We start from the raw sequence: 24,342 nt of genomic DNA, 5'->3' as shown, positions 1-24,342 counted from the left end.
CTTTGTTTGCAATTGCAGAGGTCAAAGGTTTCCTGTAGTTTTTAAACAGATCTGCACACACCGCAGGAGGGATTTTGGCCCACTCCTCCGCACAGATCTTCTCTAGATCAGTCAGGTTTCTGGGCTGTCACTAAGAAACACAGAGTTTGAGCTTCCTCCAAAGATTCTCTATTGGGTTTAGGTCTTTACACTGGCTAGAGCTCGCCAGAATCTTGATATGCTTCTTAAAGAGCCACCCATTGGTTATCCTGGCTGTATGCTTCGGCTCATTGTCATGTTGTAAGACCCAGCCTCGACCCATTTTAAATGCTCTAACTGAGAGAAGGAGGTTCTTCCCCGGAATCTCGCACACATGGCCCCGGTCCTCCTCGCCTTGGTGTGAATAAATATGAAACTAAAAACTGTTACGGAGGAAATCCGGCGCAAAAAAAAACAAAAAATACTTGCAATAAATAAACAAACATGAAAAAAGCACTTGATGCTTTCAAACATGAAAAAAAATGTATAACAGAAATTAAATTAGTTAAAAATAAGTTATTTTAAAAGCAAGAAGAAAAGTAAAATTAAAAGTGGAAGTTAAAATTTATAATTTTAAATGAATAATTGATCAATTGTTGAAGAAATATCAAATTTATATTATTTTATCATATTCAATGGCACACAAATTCATATTAGCTACTTCTTCAAGAAATGTTATGTTATTAAGCACTTTATTTATTTCTGTGTGTATCTTTAATCATGGCAGGATTGGTCCTCCAGGGCAGTCACCTTGTCCCGTGTGCTGAAAAACACCACATGTGCTATCACCCCCATGCTTCCCAGTAGGGATGGTGTTCTTGGGATTGTTCTCATCATTCTGCTTCCCCAAAACATGCTTAGTGGAATTGTGACCAAAAAGTTCAATTTTGGCCTCATCTGACCACATGACTTTCTCCCATGACTAATCTGGATCATCCAAATGGTAATTGGCAAACTTAAGATGAGCCATGACATGTGCTGGTTTAATCAGGGGAACCTTCAGTGCCATACATGATTTCAGACCATGACGTCTTAATGTATTAGCAACAGTAACCTTGGAAACGGTGGTCCCAGCGCTTTCCAGGTCATTGACCAGCTCCTCCCATGTAGTTCTGGGCTGATTGCCTGGAATGAGCTTCAAAAAACACTTAAAACAGAGGATCAGCAGCAGAGCTTGAACCAATATGTTTTTTGAAGCCTACAGCTACAATTCTTAAGGTTTTGTTTATATTTTAGTTATTTATTGGTTTTTACTGTGTTGTTTTTATGATTATAATGTTATTCTTATTTATTGTAAATTGCACAGTTGTAAATGGTTGTAATAAAAATGTCTTTAACTTCCTGTACTGACATTACTGTAAATAAGAATTTCTTATTAATTACTTACCAATTCAAATAAAGGCTAAATAAGCAGATTAAAATAAATCGGAATGAGCTGCAAAGACACTGTTTGGGTGTCAATTAACAGGACAGGATAAATGGGACCAAATGGTAGCATTTATGCCATACAATTGGAGAGACAAATAAAAATCACACCAAACAATCACCGTTGCCATGGTAAAAATGGTGGTGGCAGCAGCTTGCTTTGGGTATTAGCTTCTTTGGCAGTTACAGGAACTGTTTAGAGTTTATTACTTAAATCAAGATAAGTAATTGTAGCTTGAAATTGCTAGCAACACTGAACCTGAGCTTGACATACTCTAAAACTAGCAGCCTTTAGGAAACATCTCTACAAATTCTTTAGATAACATCATACAAAACAGAAAAGAATGAGCCTAATGGAATTACCCAAACAAGTCTGTCCTCAAAGGCTCTATAATGTAGACTCCATTACTTAGACCATAAATGCTGGTTACTTTGTATCCCATGTTTCCCTTTTTCATTTTATCTAATTTCATTATCCAATATTTTATGAGGCTACTTTGTCTCAATAACCTTGACATTTTTTTGTCATTTATTTTCAACCTTCCATCCTCTTGCTGCATCAGCCGTCAAACAGGATAATGTGGGAAGAATGCAGCTTAAAGTCTCATATAGAAACGGTGACCTCAATCTGCAATTTCCTTTCATTACCACAACCACTGAAAATAAATCGGGTTTTGGACTTGCCTTTGATGATAGGTTTATGTGTGAGTAAATTAAAAGATGTCATGGTCATTGTATATGGCTCTGTAGATGGTGGCACATACTGATAATGTCTGCTCAGGATGAAGTTTGAGCATCTGCAATCTCCTAAAGAGAGTGGTGATTTCTTTTTTTTCTTTTGCTGGAAGCACTGCAGCTCTATGTGAGGAATATTGTGTGGAGCGTGAAATAGTTTCATAAAGCTTTAGGGTTCGAGGTGTTTGATTTATAAGTATTTCACATCTGAAATGGAGGATACTTTCAAGCGTATCCTTTTTTGATACCATCTGTTGTTTAGAAGCCAAAATGTGGGATTCTGCATATATCAAAACTAATGGAAACCTAATGGGCCATCACCAAAAGTCCATGAATATGAGCTGTGACATTTTACGGAAGCAAACAATCCCACAAACAGTGACATGTTTTGTTTCTCATTACACAAATGACTTTTCAAGGAATGGAGATTCTTCCTTCACTCAGTCGGCTTGAAAATTACTTCTACCTATTCACACATTATTATAATGCGAAAGACAAGACCATCTGTCACTTCTTACAGTCAAATCTGGTAGTTTTTCCACCCACCTACCTAGATATTAACCATATATTCCAAATACATTTATCTGTAATATGTCGTTCCACAAAAAAACTAAGAATTTGATATTTTGACCTTTTATCATAATGTGCTGCATATTGGTTGGTAATGAGGGCGATTTGTCTATTTGTCTGTTCTTAGGAAATGGTTACAGTACCTTTCAAATATAATGAAAAACCCTAAATCTTTTCATACCTTTTAAAATGACACCTACGACATTTCATGTATTTTATAGACATTTTTGACATTTCAAAAAATACACCAACCCAAAGCAGAGCATAATATTGATATGAAACAAAAAGCAACATCTTGCTTTTTTTTGCTTTTTTTTTGTTACTTTACATATTAAAGTAAGCCCTTCACTCTGATGCCCCCAGATAAAATCTAGTAAGACCAATAGCCTTTGGGAGGTGCTTAATGAGTTACTACTCCCAATTAATTTTGTAGAATCACGTTTCATTCCAGTTAACTTTAAAGATCAAGATTTATATTGAGACGAAATAAAGCACTGTCATACTGTTAACTATTTAAAACAGTTGGTTATCCAGGATTTTATTTAGGGTAACAGAGTAGAGAGTTTAACATAAATGCATAACATGCTTTTCACAATATTTCTTCCATCTCACAATTATGTAATAACTTTGTAGCTATATCAGCAAAATAGGCAAGTTAAACGGATACTTTTACAAGGCAGCATTATTTAGCTTTAAGAGCTAGAGAAATTCTGCAAATCTGAAGCACTTCATGGTGGAGACATTTGTAGACCTAGGCAGCTTCCACTACAATTCAGCACTCCAAAAAGGAAAAAGAAATTTTTTTCCCTTTGTTTAATTTCTTACAAGATGCAAACTGCTGTTGCAAACTTTTTAATCCTACTTAATTATTAGCCATAAATATAGGGACAGGTTAATTCCTTTAAGATTCTGTTATAATCTGGTATAATAACCTTGACTTGAAGGCTTTGGTTTCACAGCCCCATTATATTTAAATGAGCAAGTTTTACATAATAGTATTTAACAAGATATGCTTTTATAGAAAACAGTTATTCCTATTGTAGCTGCAATGATTAAGCCATTGATATTACAGTAAAATATATACAGGTGCTGGTCATAAAATTAGAATATCATGAAAAAGTAGATTGATTTCAGTAATTCCATTTAAAAAGTGAAACTTGTATATTATATTCATACATTACATACAAACTCATATATTTCAGATGTTTATTTTGTTTAATTTTGATGATTACAAATGACAACAAATGAAAATCTCAAATTCATCATATCAGAAAATTAGAATATTACTGAAGACCAATAAAAACAAAGGATTTATAGAAATGTTGGCCAACTGAAAAGTATGAACATGAAAAGTATGAACATGTACAGCACTCAGTATTTAGTTGGGCCTCCTTTGGCCTGTATTACTGCAGCAATGCGGCGTGGCATGGAGTCGATCAGTCTGTGGCACTGCTCAGGTGTTATGATAGCCCAGGTTGCTCTAATAGTGGCTTTTAGCTCTTCTGAATTGTTGGGTCTGGTGTATTGCATCTTCTTCTTCACAATACCCCATAGATTTTCTATGGGGTTAAGGTCAGGAGAGTTTGCTGGCCAATTAAGAACAGGGATACCATGGTCCTTCAACCAGGTACTGGTAGCTTTGGCACTGTGTGCAGGTGCCAAGTCCTGTTGGAAAATGAAATCTGCATCTCCAAAAAGTTGGTCAGCTGCAGGAAGCATGAAGTGCTCTAAAACTTCCTGGTATGTGGCTGCGTTGACCCTGGACCTCAGAAAACACAATGGACCAACACCAGCAGATGACATGGCACCCCAAACCATCACTGACTGTGGAAACTTTACACTGGACTTCAAGCAACGTGGATGAAGTGCCTCTCTTCTTTTCCTCCAGACTCTGGGACCTTGATTTCCAAAGGAAATGCAAAATTTACTTTCATCAGAGAACATGACTTTGGACCACTCACCAGCAGTCCAGTCCTGTTTCTCTTTAGCCCAGGCAAGACGCTTCTGACGCTGTCTGTGGTTCAAGAGTGGCTTGACACAAGGAATGCGACAGCAGAAACCCATGTCTTTCATACGTCTGTGTGTGGTGGTTCTTGAAGCACTCACTCCAGCTGCAGTCCACTCTTTGTGAATCTCCCCCACATTTTTGAATGGGTTTTGTTTCACAATCCTCTCCAGGGTGCGGTTATCTCTCTTGCTTGTACACTTTTTTCGACCACATCTTTTCCTTCCCTTCGCCTCTCTATTAATGTGCTTGGACACTGAGCTCTGTGAACAGCCAGCCTCTTTAGCGATGACCTTTTGTGTCTTGCCCTCCTTGTGCAAGGTGTCGATGGTCGTCTTTTGGACAACTGTCAAGTCAGCAGTCTTCCCCATGATTGTGTAGCCTATAGAACTAGACTGAAAGACCATTTAAAGGCTTTTGCAGGTGGTTTGAGTTAATTAGCTGATTAGAGTGTGGCACCAGGGGCCATCAATTTTGAACCTTTTCACAATATTCTAATTTTCTGATATGATGAATTTGAGATTTTCATTTGTTGTCATTTGTAATCATCAAAATTAAACAAAATAAACATCTGAAATATATGAGTTTGTATGTAATGTATGAATATAATATACAAGTTTCACTTTTTAAATGGAATTACTGAAATCAATCTACTTTTTCATGATATTCTAATTTTATGACCAGCACCTGTACTGTATATATGTATAGATGTTTACATCTCTTTATTTATTGGCATTTTACTGCTTGTCAGCTTTGAAATTTCTCAATGATTGAATGATACCTAAAATAGAAGTCTGCTATGACCTTGTTCTCTCTACAGACAGACTGCTCCAGTGACAGTGAGAGTGAAGATAACTTCATAGTTGTTCCACCACGAGACCACCTTGGCCTGGCTATATTCTCCATGCTCTGCTGTTTCTGGCCTTTGGGGATAGCAGCCTTTTACTTCTCACAGGGGGTGAGTCCACACACATTTATACACACATACAAGCATGCCTTTATAGTCCGTTACACATGAATGGTGCAGCATCTGTTTGTCAAGGTCCAACATCACATGCTACCAAACGCACAAAAATACACACGTTTTCATGCATTTGTCTGCACACATGAACATTCACAGTTATTCTGTGATGTGTGAGTCATTACCAGAAGATTAAGGACCATCACAACCAGTAAAAACCTTGCAGCTGACGGTCCTAATACAAGGCCAATTTTTATTAAGCTACCCATCAATAACTCAAGGCCAATCTATAAGGTTGATGCTCTGTAAACACGATGAGAGCCTCTTTTAGAGCAAGTACATAAATCACTTTTAAGGCTCTATCTCTGAACACCAAGGAAAGAGGCTTTCAAAATCCTTAGGTGAAAAAGACCCTTTGAACTGTTGCCATTCTCAAGAGCATTAAAGATGAACCCAATTAAAGATGTTTCAAAGTGTAAAAATTGTTGAGGTCTTAGAAACATTAAACAGACTTGTTTTAAGCTTCTTTGCAGCAGTTAAGAGAAAAAAAAACAAGGTAGACAAAGGCAAAAACAGAATTTTTGATTTCTTTTTTACATATTTACAGAGCATTTTAACGGTTTCATCTAGTAATTATAATAGCCTTCCTAACTTTTTACCACAAAAAAATTACAATTAATTTCTTCCCCTCTCAAAAAGTTTCTCCATTTCAGCTTAAGTGGATAACATCTACAGTATTTGGACTTTGAAACCATTGACAAATATCTAGACGTCTTAATTTGGGTTGTTTTGAGTTTTGATTATTTTGTTTGATAGTTTATCTTTATTTTTTATTATTTTCCTTACTATTATTAATTCTTTACTTTAGAAGTATTGTTTTTTGTCTTGCTTTAATCTTATATTCTGTTATTTAATCTGCCTGATATGTTTGCTGAATTTTGCTAGATATTATCTGGTTTATTTCTACTGATTATTTTATACTGTATTTTCTTTCAGTCATTCTTTCCCTATATTGTAATAGATTCCTTTTGTGTAATTTCAGTTGTATTTCAGTTGTAATTATCCTGTTAATCTAACAGTACCCATCTTGTCCATCTAAGTTCTGTTCCATTTATTTATTTTTAGTTAAATTATCATCTTCTCAACATTTAGCTTCCAAGGGTCCATCTACATTTTGTTCCTGAGCAGCAACACATAACAATAGGTGTTATCTTGTGTGCAATCTGCAGTAGAACCCACAATGTACTGTAGATGTGAATATGGGACTTTTTTTATCTATTGAAAATAGAGTGAGTTTGCTTTCTAATTGCATTTAAATAATAACGCATGTGGTTATCTGTCTGTGGTCGTTACACAACAGCAACAGCAGGGGGCCCAAAATTTTGGTGGCAGGTGTCTTCTAATAATCGCAACAGGGAAAGACTGACTTCAGATCATCTGCACCGAGTACACGGTCCTCTGACACGGTTAATCACAGCCACTTAAAGGAGAAGTTCGGTTTTTTACACTTTAAGCCCATTTTCTGTAGTGTCCAGGATGAAATCGAATGATCGACACCAAAAGTTTGACAATTGCTCCTGTCTCTGCTTTTTGGCTCATTTAGAATCCACCCCTGGCTGCTTCATAATGGCTGCCATAGTGCATGTCGGATAATGTCCTTAAAACAACCTTAAACGTTCTTTTTTTTAAAATATGCTACTCACCGTGTCGTCAGCACTGTTCAATGACGTTCCAAAAAAAGTTTTGTGAAGAAAAACCGTTCCTGTCTTGTTTTATTTAGCATTTTGTAAATCCCATTGAGTTCTGTAGGAATAGTCAATATTCCCCTGCCACCGGAAACGGAAATGGGGCCTGTTTACACAGTTGTAGTCTTTTCGCTTCACTCTGTGTACTCCGACGTCGAGAATCAAGAATCCACCTTTCGTATTCCATTTTCAGAGTTTTTTAAAGTGTTTAACAGAGACGTTAGCACCTCGACGTCGGAGTACACAGAGTGAAGCGAAAAGACTACAACTGTGTAAACAGGCCCCATTTCCGTTTCCGGTGGCAGGGGAATATTGACTATTCCTACAGAACTCAATGGGATTTACAAAATGCTAAATAAAACAAGACAGGAACGTTTTTTCTTCACGAAACTTTTTTTGGAACGTCATTGAACAGCGCTGACGACACGGTGAGTAGCATATTTTAAAAAAAGAACGTTTAAGGTTGTTTTAAGGACATTATCCGACATGCACTATGGCAGCCATTATGAAGCAGCCAGGGGTGGATTCTAAATGAGCCAAAAAGCAGAGACAGGAGCAATTGTCAAACTTTTGGTGTCGATCATTCGATTTCATCCTGGACACTACAGAAAATGGGCTTAAAGTGTAAAAAACCGAACTTCTCCTTTAAGTTGGTTGGAGGGGTTCCACCCAGCGTGCCGCAGATCGTCCTTGAAGCGTCCCAGAAGCTTGATGCTTTAACTCCATGTAAGTCTGGAGCAGACTGGACTATCAGGCAGGAAGTAGGTTACTAAGAAGCAAATTGGATCTGGTGGAGTTTCAAAATTAAATGCTACATGTGCAGACCGTCGCATTTTACTCTGAAACACTACCTGGGACCATTAAATGTTCATTTGGAAGGTGGAAAAACACAGTATTTTACACGACATGACTCATTTGTTTTTTAAATATAAAACCAAAAAGAAAAAGCCACAGGCGGAAAGGAAAGGTGACCAGATAAAGAGCAAGTCCACCTGCTCTGAAGCGCTCTGCTCTGAAACGCTCGGGTCTGGAATAGGGGGTTTGGCAAAAACTGCAGCATGTGTGCTCTGCGGAGGCTCTGAGGATGCTCCGCAGTGCTTACAAATTCAGGGGAACCTCTGGCTTAGAGAGAGAAAAATGGAGTGAGATGGTGATTGTCCTTAGCAAAGAGGGTCAGAAGTGGTAAGATAACAGAAAGCTGAGCCAGAGGTATGGTGCTAATTTCATGATAATGGTGGTTAATGAAGCAAAATAATATGAAATGATGCAGAATCCAGTGTTGACTGGTTCAAGAGAATGATGCGTCATTGAGGCTTTGCAGTACGTCACAAAAGCAGCCTTGCCAAGGCCCTCCTTGAAGACTTTGGAGAGAAGCTGCTGTGTTTTAGAAAAACGTGATTGGTTTGGGAAGAAAAACACTCATATCCCCTCGATCAGATGGGAAATGCTGACCAAACCCCCATTTTTTGGCATTATAAACTAATTATAAAATATCTACAATTTGAGGTGACAGGTGAGAGGTTATCGTGTTCTTTTGAAGTCAACAGGAAATGAAAAGAGTCGGGTCACCATGATGTTGTCTGTCAGATGGGACAGACAAAATAGAAACGAACTGGTCTCAGAAAAATGAGAAACATAGAAAATAGTGTTACCTCTGGTTAATTCTATTAATTAATAACAAGCACCTAATATTCCATAACTAAACCACTAGCTGTATTTAAAACTCCAATTACAAAAGGTTTTCCAAATTCATTGACACTTATTATTAAAAGAAACTCCACAGCTACTTTGGCTAGTATTGAATTTCTTTCACTGAGCAGTAACTGAGGTATCTACAATCTTGTAATCAGTCAGTGGGCCTATATATAAGGCTACAGGTAGCCACTATATAGGTCACTGTGCGGTTTGGTGACATGGTGTGTACCACACTCAACAGAAAAAACATCAAGACATTTTTTAACAAGCCTGTTAAAGGTAAAGGCTATAAGACCATCTCCAAACAGCTTGATTTTTCTGCGACTACAGTTGTACCAGGGCTGGGCGATATTACCTATTTGCCAAACTATATATTTCAATGCTTCTGGGGAAATGTCCTATGGACAGTTGAGACCACAACTGAGCTTTTTGCCAAGGCACATCAGCTCTATGTTCATAGAGGGAAAATGAAGCAAAGAACATTGTCACATTCCTTCATCCAACAAAGGGTGCCTTGAGTCTCTGCAGGGTACAATTAAATCTCATGATTCAAGATTAGGGGTTATGGAAGGAATTGTGCATCCCAGTGTCAGAAAGCCTGGTTTCAGTCACAGGTTATGGATCTTTAACATGATAATGACCCATAATACAACTAAAGACACTCAGGAATGCCTAAGAGGAAAACATTGGACTATTCTGAAATAGCCTTCTATGAGCCCTAATATCTATCTCAGATGAGCTCTGATCACTTTTTTTATTGACTCTCAGCCACACCTCCTCCTGCTGAAGGATGGAAGGAAATGAGCATCTTTGAAAGGAGCTAAAACAGGTCGTTTGTAAAGGCCCCCTTACAACCTGAGACAACTGGAGCAGTTTGCTCATGAAGGGAGGACCAAAAGACCTGATGAGAGTAGCAGGAGGCTTAGCAATCATTTCATTGCAGTGATTGCCTGAAAAGGTTTTGCAGCAGAATATTCGGTTAAAGGTACCATCATTTTTGTCCAGGCCTGCTTCATTAGTTTATGTTTTTTTTTTTTTTTACATCATTTTGTTGAAGCATGGTTGAAAAGTAATGTTTGACTTTCATTAGTTGTTTTTTATAGAATTTGTATTTATTTTTTACTTTTGTCAGATTCAACTTATTTCTGTGACCATTGTGGGTTTTTCTTTCAATACACGAGCGGCACCAACAATTTTGGCCACATTCGTATATTAATCATCTTTGCATGTACAGTACAAGAAAAGATGTCCTCTGCATTTAACTCATCCCTTAACAGGCAGTAAGTAACTTGCAGCTACAGGCAAGGATTCTTGGTATTGCTCAGGGACCTATTGGGAAGGTCTGATTTTATTAAACTTTGTTTTCTTCTTTCAGCTTTTTCTGCATCTTTACATGATTAAATGATCTCTTAGCCAATATATATTTTACAAACAAAGATCTTAAAATTGACTGTGAACAACAATATTTCTCCCAGCGTTATTTATAAATTTTATGTTCCTCTTAAAACAAGTACACATACGTGACCTCACAGCATCTGAGTTTTAACCATTAAGATTAGCAAAATGCTTCCTTCCTTTCTCATGGTTTGCAGGAAACAGATCCAATGATGCCACGTTAAATAGAGAGGACAAAGTCCAGTTGCTGTCTTGCCACTAACCAATTCTTTCCCATGCACCAGCAGGCGTAATACATTTAAGGGATATCATTAGCAAACCCACATGCACACAAAAGCCAATTTAAAACCAGGCACTGTACCCACACATTTGCTATAGATTGACAGCAGTTTTACTAAATTGCCTTAGATGATAAAGTTTAAACATTTAACCATCTTATCTTCGGAGGCAACGGCTTCAAGTCAGTCAGTGAATTATCTTGTCAGGAGCTAATTTGATTCCTTCTAAGTAATTATGAGAACATCGTGGCAGCCTTAAAGTACAAAGTTTTTCTTTTCTGCCAGTCTCCTGCTTTAGAAGGTGCATCTCAAGGAGCCGTCATGAAAAAGAACATAGGGGGAGTTTTAAATTAGTTTCTGTCATACCTGAGTATTTTTCTTCACTGTCTTCATGTCATCCCTTTTTTCAGGAAGTAAAACAAATGAAAAATGTTTTATTTAGGGCTATATGACTGTGTTTAATTTTTTTAGATGAATATATGCATGAGTTCAGACTGAAATGACTGTTACTTTCCTTTTAGTATTGCTAATCATTAAAAAAAATTTTAATGATTAGATGAAAGTCTTATAAAGAAGTTGCAGAACGGTTCACAAAATCCACGGTTCGGTTCGATTCACGGTTTCTGGTCACGGTTTTCGGTTCGGTTCGATACATGTTGATTGTTACACCGAAATCCCATAAAAATTTATGGAATTAATTAAAAAATCCCCCAAAAAATAATGGATTGTAATTATTTTAAATGATCTGCGGAAACCCTGGATCATTTCCGTATGTTTTGCTCCTTTGAATTTAATCATCTGGCGCATGCTCTCTACCATCTCAAAGGGAGAGAGAGGGGAGCGGACGGGAGCCACATGTATGTATATATATATATATATATATATATATATATATATATATATATATATATATATATATATATATATATATATATATATATATATATATATATATATATATATATATATATATATATATATATATATATTTCACTGTGATTGTTTTTTTGTTTTATTTTATTTTATTTTATTTTTTTATTCAGGCAGCAAACTAAATTCAGGATCCTCTGTTTTTTTAGCCACAAACCAATAAGGTAACCCTAACTTTGAAACTCAGATACGTAAAATAAAATCTCAATTGTTTTATGTCATATTTAGAAACAGAAAAGTCATGGAAGAACTACTGTAAGGATAAGCGAGCAGCTGTTTCTTTTTTTAGAGTTAATTTTCCATATCTGTGTTTTTCTGTTAATAATAATAGTAATGGAAAAAGCTAAGGAGTGTGAAAGATATCGGAGGTTGCAGATCCACCCCACCTTTTCCATCAGAACATTGACAAACAAACCTGTTAGCGACTGTAATGGTCTGTAGATGGTCGATCAATAGTGGTGCTGCTCTTCTAGAAGGTCATGTTTAGTCAAATAGAGAGTTTCTGGAGAGAAATTGAGTCACAGCAGCAGCTAATAAACACCCACAAAAAGGATGTGCTTTTAAACACATCTCTTATATTGGGAAACTGTTGTTTACCAAAAAAAAAAAAAAAAATTAAATCCATTGTAATGCTTTTATTAATCCAGGATTTGTTTTAAAAGAAAAAAAGGCCCAAACACAACAACTGATAATGACTAAACTACCCTACTTACCTGACATTTTTTGACTTCAGATTATGAAGTAGTATTAAGTCTAAATTAATCTGACACTAATTAGGTGGGGTTTGTGTTTGCTGCCGATACATTTCTTTCTCAGCTCTGATTCAGCTGTGGATGAATGTGTGGGGCTGAGGGACAGCACTGATTCCTCTCATGATTATGCAAGTATAACACCCCTGAAATTAGATTATGGCATACAACTCATCACAATGAATAGAAATGAATTAACTAATTATTGTTGAGCGGTTATAGTGTGTCTGTGTTAAGGGAAGTTAAGAAACAATTCATTTTAGAGACAGAGACCTTCTTCTTTTTGTGTTATTTGGTTGAAAAACCTGGTAACCTTCCTGCACTGACTTTTGACAGCACAAAACTGAGCTTCCATACATCCAAGAATGAGATGTTATCTTTTTTCTATGACACCCCATTTCAGTTATTTTGTCAAGGTTGCAGAGATAAAGCTCTAAAAGCCTCTAACCATTTTACTCTCAAGGGTATCCTCTGAGTTGCATTGACATGCACTGGTTGCTCACAGCTTTAATCTTATAAATCCATGAGAGAGCAGTTCTCCATTTAACTATCATCTTTACTTAAAGAGAGAGACCAAACATGCGCGATCTCATGACAACAGATACACCCTTTAGATTTCACACATTAGATGAAACAAGAGGTATGTCTCCTTTACCCTAGAATAGTAGAAGGAACAATTTGCTATTTTGTTTGTTCTTTTGCTTCATTTTACAAGAGTAAGACCTCCCCAAAAAATAGAAAATGATAAAAATAATATATTTCTCTTTCAGTTGTTTGCCTTTTTGTTTTTTTTTTTGTTTTTTTTTATAAGCTGTTACTCTTAGCTAAAATCTGTATAGTGGTATAGTGGAGAATTTTCTTTTTCCAGGTGGATCATAAAAGTAAGTGATCCTCCTAATTAATAGGTGTTCCCTCTCGGGAGCTGGTACAGGGTTGAGCATGTGCTTCTTTTTTTTTAGTAGAGAGGGTGGGTCTTTTCAAAGATTTGCAAAAATTTTCCACTATACCTTTAAAGGTATGTAGGACGATCTTTTATTAGGGTCAATCATCAAAATAAGTGGTCCTCATAACTGTCAATCATTCTGGTTATATGTTTACGTAAGGCCATCCTACGTGTTTATTCCGTTAGGTATGTTTTCTGCGCATGCACACTTTCAGGCGTATATTTGGGATGGGCTACAGTTTCAGACAGTCAATGAAGCTCACCTTTCTCACCGCGGTTCTTTGAAAATGGCCGAGGGTCATTAGAGAAAAAGTGTCTATGAAGTGTTTGAGAAGAAAAGAAAGGCCTCAGAAGAGGCAAATATATCCAGGAATGCTCTGCGTGGAGAGAAATATGGGATTTGCAGTCACAGCAGCCCGCTATCACTATAGGCTGTTTATAACTGACCGCAGCAACTAATAACAAAGATGGTGCATGCACCACGCAGTGGAGGAGGAGGAGTTACGTGACCAATGGGGATCATCTATCAGAATGGTCAGTAACTGACTTCAGTATAAAGTGTCCACTCTATATAGTTATTGAGAGATTTAGGGGATTAGGGCGGACGTTTGAGCACAGTAAGCTTGTGTGAGCGTTACAAACAGCAACTTTTAAAAAGAGAATGCACAAGGAGAAATTGGCTCATAATAGACTCTCCCTCTTGGGAGTTGTGCATGTGCATTTTTTTTTCAAAGTGGAGAGGGCGGGTCTTTTAAAAAATTCACAAAAATCCTCCTCAGTACCTTTAATGTTTAAGATACGATTGGGACACAGTGAAAAAACACACGATCACCTACCTGAAAGTGATACAGTATAAATGTAGTTTTGTATATTTTATTATTTAATGATATTTGGTGCAGTTGTTACATAAATATTTAAAAACTGAAAACAGATTTGGACACCAGCAACTTGTATTTTCTTTTATTGTGAAGGCATACCAAATTAGTTGGCTGTTGAAAACATGGTAGTGTAAAATAGAAAACCGTGCAAGTGAAAAATTTCCTATTCCTCAAATAAAACTGACAAGAGGTACAGATCCAATCTCATACCTGGTCAGTGTAAAACAGAGAATGTATTTTGCCAATATCCTGTAAATATTTTAGATAAAGGGGCCATAAAAAGATTATATAGGGTGCTTGGTGCTGGTCACTAAGGTCTCTGAATAGGTTGACTAAGATTGGTTGGGCTGAAAATGGTATATTTGCTGTTCTATGCACCCTAACGCAAGCCTGGTTAAAGCCCTAGAATGAAACTACAGGTTTTCTTCCTTTTAGTGTATGCTCATGAATATTTAAATGAGCTGTGCGCTGACTGGTTGGTTTTCAATGAGCAATGCTGCTGAGCAAAGATGCATCATAGCAACAAGCACTCACTTACTCAAACATCGAAATTGTTGATATGGTAGGGTGACCAGACGTCCTCTTTTCCCCGGACATGTCCTACTTTTCATAGCTAAAAAAATGACCGGGGGGAATTTCAAATTCGTACAGGATTTTGGTCGACTACAGTGCAGCAAGTAGTCGAGACACACCAGGCACTCGAACGGAGCCGTCAGCTCCGGGGCTGGTCTGGGAACCCCAGCGGACAGGGGCAGGGAGCCAGCAGGGGATGGAGCGCACAAACCCAACCCGGTGACGGCAGCCTGGACGCCAGCGGCCCCGTGCCTCCCCCCCACTTACCTTTCCGGCCCCCAGCCCCCCTCCTCCGGCTGAGGACAGGCAGCTCATGGCTCTCTGCTGAGGTCCGGTCCAGTCAGCAGCCCAACAGTCAACACTTCTTAACCCCCCCCCCCCCCCCCCCCCCCGCCCAGGGGCATGACAAAAGTACAGGTCACAAACAAATAAGGCAACATCCCCGAGTTTACTTCAACTCGGGGCTTCATTTGGATTTGCCTGTTTTATGGTGGAAGTTTAGCATTGTGAGATTTGCAGAGAAAGGAGGTATCGATGAGGTTTGAACTTCTCTGTACGTCCATTTCATCCACTGAACTATTGTTATTCATCAATGAAAATTTAAAATCAGTTTTGCATTCTATGGCCCCTTTAAAATATGTATTTTCATCCCAAAGTCTCGGAATATAAAGTACACTGTGAATGCCAGTAAATTATTAGATTGTTTTCCTTCTGTCTACAATGTTTACTGCTCTTGGCTGACTAATAAGCTGCTAGGAGTCATATTTGCTGCACTGCAGACTTTGTATACTTCCCTGAGACTGGTGTTAGTTCAATAATAATACAAAGTCACCTACATTTTTTCACAAGGCATTATTTCCTTTTTCTGTTGTCATTTAGATATTAGATCACATCTAATCATGCAATATTGTATTGCATTGTAGTATACACTGCCCAAATAAATGGAACATGTAAACAACACAATATAACTTCAATCAAATCAAACTTCTGTCAAATCAAACTGTGCACTTAGGAAGCAACTCTGATTGCCATTCAATTACACATGCTGTTGTGTAAGTGGAATAGACAACAAATGGAAATTATCGCCAATTAACAAGACACACTCAATAAAGGAGTGGTTCTGCAGATGGGAACCACATACTTCTCAGTACCTTTTTGCTTTCTGGCTGATGTTTTGGTCACATTTGAATGTTGGGGATGCCTCACACTTAGCATGAGACAGACTCTACAACCCACACAAGTGGCTCAGATAGTGAAACTCATCCATGATGGAACATCAAAGCAAGCTCTGGCAAGAAGGTTTGCTGTGTCAGTCAGCATAGTGTTCAAAGGCTGGAGGTGCTACCAGGAGACAGGCCAGTACATCCGGAGAGGTATAGGAGATCGTAGGAGGGCAACAACCCAGCAGCAGGACCACTACCTCCGCCTTTGAGAAAAGAGGAACAGGAGGAGCAGCCAGAGCCCCTGAACATGACCACCAGCAGACCACAAACGTGCATGTGTCTACACAAACAGTTAGAAACAGACTCCTGAAGGATAGTATGAGGGCCTGACATCCACAGATGAGGGTTGTGCTGATAGTCCATCACCATACAGGATGCCTAGAATTTGCCAGAGAACAATAGGATTGGCAAATTCACCAATGGCACACTGTGCTCTTCACAGATGAATGTAGGTTTACACTGAGCACATGTGACAGACGTGACAGTCTTGAGACACTGTAGAGAGCGATCTGCTCCCTGCAACATCCTTCACAATAACCGGTTTGGCAGCGGGGGGTAATGGTGTTGGGCCGCATTTCTTTGCAGGGCCGCACACCCCTCCATGTGCTCACCAGAGGTAGCATTACTATTTTGTGGGACTTTCTTTTCAGCACATTCAGCTTTTTACAGAACAAAGTATTCAATGAGAATATTTTATTCATTTAGATCTAGGATGTGTTATTTGAGTTTTCCTTTTTGAGCAGTGCATAATATTTTATAAATGTTCACATTATATATTATAATATTTCCTTGAATAAACGATACATTAGACTCAATTTTGGTTGTGGACATCACTGAGTCAGATGGTTAACAGCATATTCAGATCTGGATGATATTATTGTGCATTTAACCATATTAAGATGAAGTTGGTTGGTACTGAATTATATAACAATGAATCATACGTATTGTATTATATTGTGTTTTTTCTTTTTTATTAAATCAAAACAATTTGGAGTGAATTATATTAATTGTACTAGATGATTAACAGTGTATAAAGATACTTAACACTCTGTTATGCTTGAGCCATGACCTTTTCCATGCAGAAAATGAGCTTTTGTAGCTTAATAGTCCTTGGGGCTTTTCCACTTGTACCTAATATTCTGGCCATCTCCATCAGGTACAGTACAGATCACAAGCTTACAACATCCCCCTGCAACACCTTTTCAACTTTTCAAAGCCCTGTTGTGTCATCCAAGAGTGACAGTAATTTCTTCCCAAAGGATTCTCACAGTCGGTTGATTGTGGTGACATCTATGAGCTAAATTGGCCAAGTCCCTCTTGAAAAAGATATTTTAATCTTATTGAGTTTTTTTGTTTTTTTGTTTTTTACCTGGTTTAATAAAATCACAAAATCTCTACAAGTTTGTATTTGCATACCCTTCCTGGTAGGAGCTGTGCCTTATCCACCTTGTTTTTCTACGAGGCGCTGTTGTTTGCGTAGTTACAGATTTTACTAGGTGTGCAGTGCAGAAATTCTTGTAGTATGATTTACCATAGTGTTTTTCATTTTATCTATATACTCTTTTTGTTTTGGACACATAATAGTACACATTTATATATTCAGTTACATGTAACATATCAAATCATATGATTAAGTATGGTGTCATTTCTTTAGTGTAATCAGTGACTTAGTTTGGTTAGGGTCCTTAAGGTGTTATAGGTAGCATTGTATTTAGACTCATAATGTATTGTATCAACGACAAAGAGAAACCCACCTCCTCCAACATTGTAGTGTAAAACACTAAACAGACAAAGTTCCTTCCCATCCTAAAACTAAAAAATAAAAGTCCCATTACACAAGATCTGGGTTGATTATGGCCAACAATGACTGATACCAAGGCCAGTCACAACTCACTCCTACACATCTCACATTGTTGTGAAAATGAAGTCAAACAAACAATGAAGGTCATTTGCATTCTTACATCGTACAGTTTCATTGGCTTCACTTCCACAGTATAGTTTGACTCATACGTTAAAACACAGAGAGTAAACTATGGCTGTTGTAGCAACAGAATACACTCCTCACCTTGCAGAATCCAATCAGCTCAGGACAACAGACGCATAAATATGTGTCAACACTGTAATTAAACAGAACAGAATTAATTTAGCAAAGAAAAGTTTTGTTGAAAAAGACAAAACAATTTAAAAGGAGAATGAAACAAGATAATAGAGTAATTCCTCTTTCCTTCATTATGTCAATTCTAAAAAAAAAACACCCAATTACTCTGAATAAAAACACATGAAACATTAGATGACTAAATTAATTTGGCCGTCCCAAGGCATTTCAGGGTAGTTACTGTTTTTTTCCAGAGAATTTTGTTAGAGTAAAAAAATATTCACCAGAAAGAGGATCTGCATTTGGACAAACTGCAATAACAAAATGACCTGCTGTCTTAACTGGGACAAACTAAAGGGTACTGCAACTGAAAAAACACGCAACAAGAAAAGATTGTGAGGGAAAAACATTCAACTAATTTATTTTGTATGTCATTATTTTTCATAATGACATGAAAACATACATTACCTGTAATAATACACCATTTCTTTTATCCAAATATATTTTTATTTGTTCATTTATTTATTTATTCTTAGTCCACAGGAAACAAAATCTTACCTCTAAATCTGCTTTCCTTCAATTTCTCTTTTCCAGACCACCAAGGCGGTGAACAAAGGAGATTTCCCGCTGGCCAACATCGCCTCCCGGAGGGCTTTGTTCCTTGCTGCCCTCGCCATCACTATAGGCACCGGTGTTTATGTAGGCGTGGTGGTAGCTCTCATTGCCTACCTCTCTAAACCAGGACACATATAGCAGAAGCACCCTCCTTTTCTCTATCTCCTGGGAGCCTGGAAGGAGAACAAACCCCCTTTGGGAGGCAGAGTTGAAACTTGCAGACTTTAAGGAAACTTTTATGGGGATGTAAAGTTTTTTTCCCCTTTTCCCCATCCACCTCTCCTGCCCTTTCTTCCAAAATACCCTCTGGTAGCCAAGATTAGCCACAGTGACTGGAGACGGGTCAAGGTTGAGGACAAGAAAAGGGAGACAGGAGAAAGAAACCGGACTGACTCCAAGAATGTAATGGATTAACTTCAAATAAGGCGAATTTGCATTTGATGGACTTTTTGTTGGCTTGATCAATCTTTGACTGAATTTCACCTCCAAAGTCTCCTAAACTGATCTGTGAAGAGAGAAAAGAACAAAATAATTAAGTGAAATCACTTAACTGACTATAAACGTTAAAATGATGTGTAAAATATCACCTCTCTATGAATTACAACTAATATTGTGTCCCAGCTTCTCTTAACAGTTTTCATTTTGTTGTGCCAGTTGTGATCTTTGAATCACCATTCAAGCAATTGATATTTGTACTGACCTGACTCCCTTACAAGAAAGTAATAAAATTAAATATAAATACATACAAAGTTGTGATAATGCTGAGAGAGAACCTTTGACTTGTCTTTTCTTTTTGTGAGGTTATAACCACAAACTTCATTGTATTTTATTGGGATTTAATGTGGTAGATCAACACAAAGTAGATGTGACCATATGTTTATGGTCATTGTCCTGTTATAAGGTGTTATTTTGCATCAACTTTAAATGTTTTACATCCTCAGTTTAGTCCAGGATTGACTTGTATTCAGCTTTATCCCCAGACTATCGCACTACTAACATTGATTTAGATATAAATGTATACGATAAGTCTGTTGGTCGGTTACTTGTCCCAACATAACAAAGTGAAACCGACTACATTCTACACTAGGTCAAAGCGTGACCAAGTCTGAAGCCGCCTCATGTGGGGTCTGCACATTGGTGAACGATGCCTCCCCAACCCCTTAAGATGCAGGCACCAAACAAAGAAGAACGTCCATAGGGTTTGGTGTTAGGTTTTTTTTGTTTTTGTTTTTTTTACAATATATATTTGTAAACGCTGTTCATTTTTTTGTTGGTCCTCTGTCAGAACACACAAACACCTTTTTTCTCTCCTCTGAATTCATTGGGCCTCATGCAAGAACCGTTTGTACAAACAAATTAGTTTGTACAATTTAAGATAAATTGCCACATTCACCATTTTTCTGCTATTTCTAATGTTCTCTCAGGTATGAACACTTTTTACAGGCTCTAGACTTGATGTAGGAGTCTTGCACAATCAATCAGCTATTATCCAAACCAAGTTTTTCATTAAATGACCAAATTTGTTTTTACTTAGAAGAAATGTTCCATTTTATTAGGTTATATCATTACACATTATTCAACTCTGCAATAATAAATTACTATTTTATTCACTGATGACAGAACTATCGGTCACTAAACCTGCAGCTGAAATGTCGGTATCCAAGGGACACTGGTTTAATTCTTTGTATTCTCATTAAAAGAAAGTGCAGTCAGCTCTATGTAGGAACGAGCTACTATTGAAATAACATGTAGAACAGAAAATGGATGAAAACTTAAGAATAAAGATCAGCAACTTGCTGCTTGAAACTTGTAATGGTAAGACCTGCATTTATTTATGCTATTTATATTTATTTATATTTCCTTTTTGGATTATTATATATATATTTTTTGTTAAATTTCACTGCATCACAGCTTTGTACATGAAATGTGGAATGTTTGGGTCAGTCTGAATTTGTTTAATTAGCATATCTCCGTTAACATTTTCCTGTTTATGCATGAAATAGAGAGTGGGAGGAAGAGATGGTAGATGTGGTCTAGAGATGTACAGCACACCTGTGCACCTTTATTAAAGGTGTGGTGTTTGTTAAAGAACTGATATTAAGCATTTGCATCATATGTTCCACCTCTAGCCTCCACTAGTAGTTTTCATTGACTGTTTTTTTTAGATCAAATGTTTTTTATTATTTTTTTTATTTTTACTTCTGTACAGTTTAACCACTTTATACACAGCTCATGTGATTGGATCTCTTGGATCCTTGAACCTATAACGTTTTTCAAATGCCATTTCAATGAATGAACACCTTCTGACAAGCGTGCAAAGTTGTAGCCCTCCTACTTATGGCATTATTTGGGAGGTAATTATGCAGATTTGTAGTTCTCATGAATGTGCATTCATTTAAGCTTCTTGTTTATGAGAATCATTTTCTGAAGTTAAGAACGTTTGTTAAATCTGATGTGGCGCATTCATAGAAGTCAACAGTAGGAGAAAAAGTAAGAGAAATTTCCAAAAATATGAAAAAGTTGCATGAGGCCCAAAGTTTACATCCTACTTCTCCCTTCTTTCTTCTATCTTCTTTATCTGCATAGCAGTGCACCACCCACTGGTACGGCATAAGTATTTCAATGCCTATAATAACTTTGTAAGCTCCAGGCGAATTTCATATATACCCTTTAATTTTTTTTTTATGCGGATACCTTATTCCACTTTGTGTGGTTGTAGCCATAATCTCTCCTGATCAGATGACCTTCTACCAAATGCTGTTTCCCTTAGCATCTGGTAAAACCCAAATGAGAAAATATATGACTTTCTTTAACATTAGTTTTCTGCCTGTTGCTCTTATAAGGCAAACAAATGTACAAAGTGGAATTTCATTTAGTAACAGATTAATCGTTAAATCATTAAAACATGCCATATACGCGTAGAATAGACTCACAGCGGTTATTGATCCAAATTGTTCAAATTACATACAAACATTTTACATTTAGGATTGAAAAAAAAAATGTTGTTGTTAATAAATATGCTTATACTAAATAATGCTTGATCTAAAATTCCTTTAATGGCACAAATTTAACTTCAATTGGTTCAGATTCTGGAGGGAAAAAAATAGTATATTTAGTATTCTGAAGCACCTTTTGCTGTCCCATTATTAATAGTCATATTGAAAAGAAATATAAAGAAAGTAATCGGTTAGCAAAATAACCATTAGTTGCAGGCATAAACTGAATCCAGCGCCTGAGTAATGCATCTCTGCAGCTCCTCCATAGGCCACTATTAGGATCGGTTGTTTGAATTCTCTCCTCTACTTGTATCCCCTTTTAAATACCCTTTCTCTTTGAGGTCTGTAAAGGTCTCTAGAAGCTGTTTGATTTCTAGCAAACCTTTGAACAAATCAAGGAACAGTTGTAGTAAGCTGGTTGGACTGGTGTTTATTTATGCATATCAGAGAACGATTGCTGAATACAAATGCAATGTACCCCTCTCAGAATTATAGGAAAATTGAATGTATTTATTTTCACTCTGAATTTTTGTGCTGCTTGATGTTGATCACAAAACATCCCAATAGAGTTTACTGTTTGTGTTTATAAGGTGACAAAATGTAAAAAACAAAAAAAAGATGAATGTCTATTGATTCAATTCACTGTACACTAAAAACTACTTGAAGATGTTGAGTGATGGTGATTATCTCTAATTCTTTAGATTGTATTGAACCTCAAAATAATTTTCCCATTGCAAAGGTTTCTCACTGGATGGGGAACAAATCTGCTCATGAAGATATGGCTTTTATGGCTGTCTTCTAAAGTCCCCTCTGGTTTAAAGTAATTTTTAATGATCTCACTTTAAAGCATGTAAGAAGCACAGATTTGAGCTGTTCAGATGGTCTGAGATTGAGCGCCAATGGTCTCAGCAATGCACAACTGACAGGAATATTATAAATCATGTAGATTATCTTATTATAAATAATACCTTGCAAAATTCTTCCTGAATAAAAGGTGAAATGCCATCTGACAGTGCTGAATTTTGCTCTAATCTGTTTTTCCGTGCATGAGTCCTGCCATACCGGCAGTATGCTGCACTGCATGATTGGTTGGACAATATAACTAGTTTCTTTATTCAGAAAAAAATCAAACAGCTGTATAAAAGAAAATTCATTCACAAATTTTGACTCTAAATTCCAATTTTCTGCTGATAAAAGACATTACATAAAGGACATACTGTAGGTCATTTATGAGTGAAATCTAATCCAGGCGTTACCAGTTTCTAAATCATGCTTTGAGTATTTTTTATAGACTCTCGAATGAATAGAATCCTCACTGACTTGAAATGTAACTCACTGGCATTTTAGGTGATGTTTCTGCATTGTAGCTTAGAAACAGGGCATAGTGTTAAAGCCGTAAGGAAGTCACATGCTACACTTTTCTGCACAGGTACAGCATTCTTTGCTCCAGATAATTAGGGTGTAAAGCAAGCTCTGTTTTTGATGGGGACTGTGAATTCTCTGGAGCATAACCCTGAAATAGCACAGCTATATTAATTTCTCTATTAAGCTACTTTAAGTGTTGCTGTTTTCTGCAAAACACTGCAGGTAAATACTCCATGATAAACCATGCTGTATTTTTAATCAAAGCCTGGTTTGAGTAGTTTTTTTTATTAAAGCCAAACAGAAATATTTCTTAACTTTAATGTAGATTAATTTTTAACAGTTTCCTTTGAATTTATGTCAGTCCAAGAAAGCATGCTCTCTCTCAGCTTTTAAAACGACTTCCTTCATTGGACCATGAGTCGCCACTGGAACTCTGGAGCCACTGGATGCATTAAAAGCACATGTCACGGTCATCAGTTAAATTAACATTAAATCTATTTTTTCACCTTTGAAACATGCAGTCACTTATGTAAAGTGAAAACACTCTAAATGCATGAATGGTTTTAGTTTTTTTGCCCTTTTTTGTTTTGTTTCATTTTCCTAGTAGAATACAGTATGTTACAATGGTATATGAACTGCTGTTTTTATCTATTTCATTTATGTTGATGACCTGAATCCATGCAACAAAACCATGCTGCTGAATGCAGTTGTAAATGGCTGAGTGATGGTGTGCTGTTTGTGTTGTGCTTATATGTCACATGAATGTTCTTTTGGTTTTTATGTGAAAGCATCATGTAAATAAATACTGTCAATAAGATGCAAAGGGATTCTCAAATGTACTGAAAAATAAATCTGAATGGAAGGGTGTCCTCTTCTTAAAAGCACAAATGTTTTTTCCTTCATTTTCTTTATTGTGGGTTTATAATTTGGATGTAGTGTATATCTTTATCTAAATCTCTCTCCACAGTCAGAGAGAACTGAGTGAAAAGCAGACTGAGTCACAGCGTGTGGGCTGTTCTGCCAGAAAGAGACAGAAACTTGGATCTGAACTAGTCTTAATGATTTATGCAAGGAGTAAAGCTCCCTTTGTGTTTGCCCTGTTCCCGATATGTAAATATATCAGCAGTCAAATTTATCATATAAGCTCC

The 24,342-nt window shown here is 37.0% G+C and overlaps 1 protein-coding gene across 1 annotated transcript in view; it reads left to right on the top strand.

The window, feature by feature from the left end:
- syndig1l (synapse differentiation inducing 1-like) overlaps positions 1–24,078 on the top strand; it is a 65,510-nt gene extending 41,432 nt beyond the window's left edge. Inside the window, exons 3-4 of the mRNA XM_038302500.1 lie at positions 5,574–5,711; positions 18,813–24,078. Of these exons, the coding sequence (XP_038158428.1) occupies positions 5,574–5,711; positions 18,813–18,971 (297 nt within the window). The 3' untranslated portion in view covers positions 18,972–24,078. The remainder of the gene's footprint in view (positions 1–5,573; positions 5,712–18,812) is intronic.
- The last annotated feature ends 264 nt before the right edge of the window (positions 24,079–24,342 follow it).

This window comes from Cyprinodon tularosa, unplaced genomic scaffold (assembly GCF_016077235.1).
Source record: "Cyprinodon tularosa strain WSP-4 unplaced genomic scaffold, ASM1607723v1 ctg491, whole genome shotgun sequence".
Taxonomy (NCBI): Eukaryota; Metazoa; Chordata; class Actinopteri; order Cyprinodontiformes; family Cyprinodontidae; genus Cyprinodon; species Cyprinodon tularosa.
This window is presented reverse-complemented; position numbering and strand designations above follow the sequence as displayed.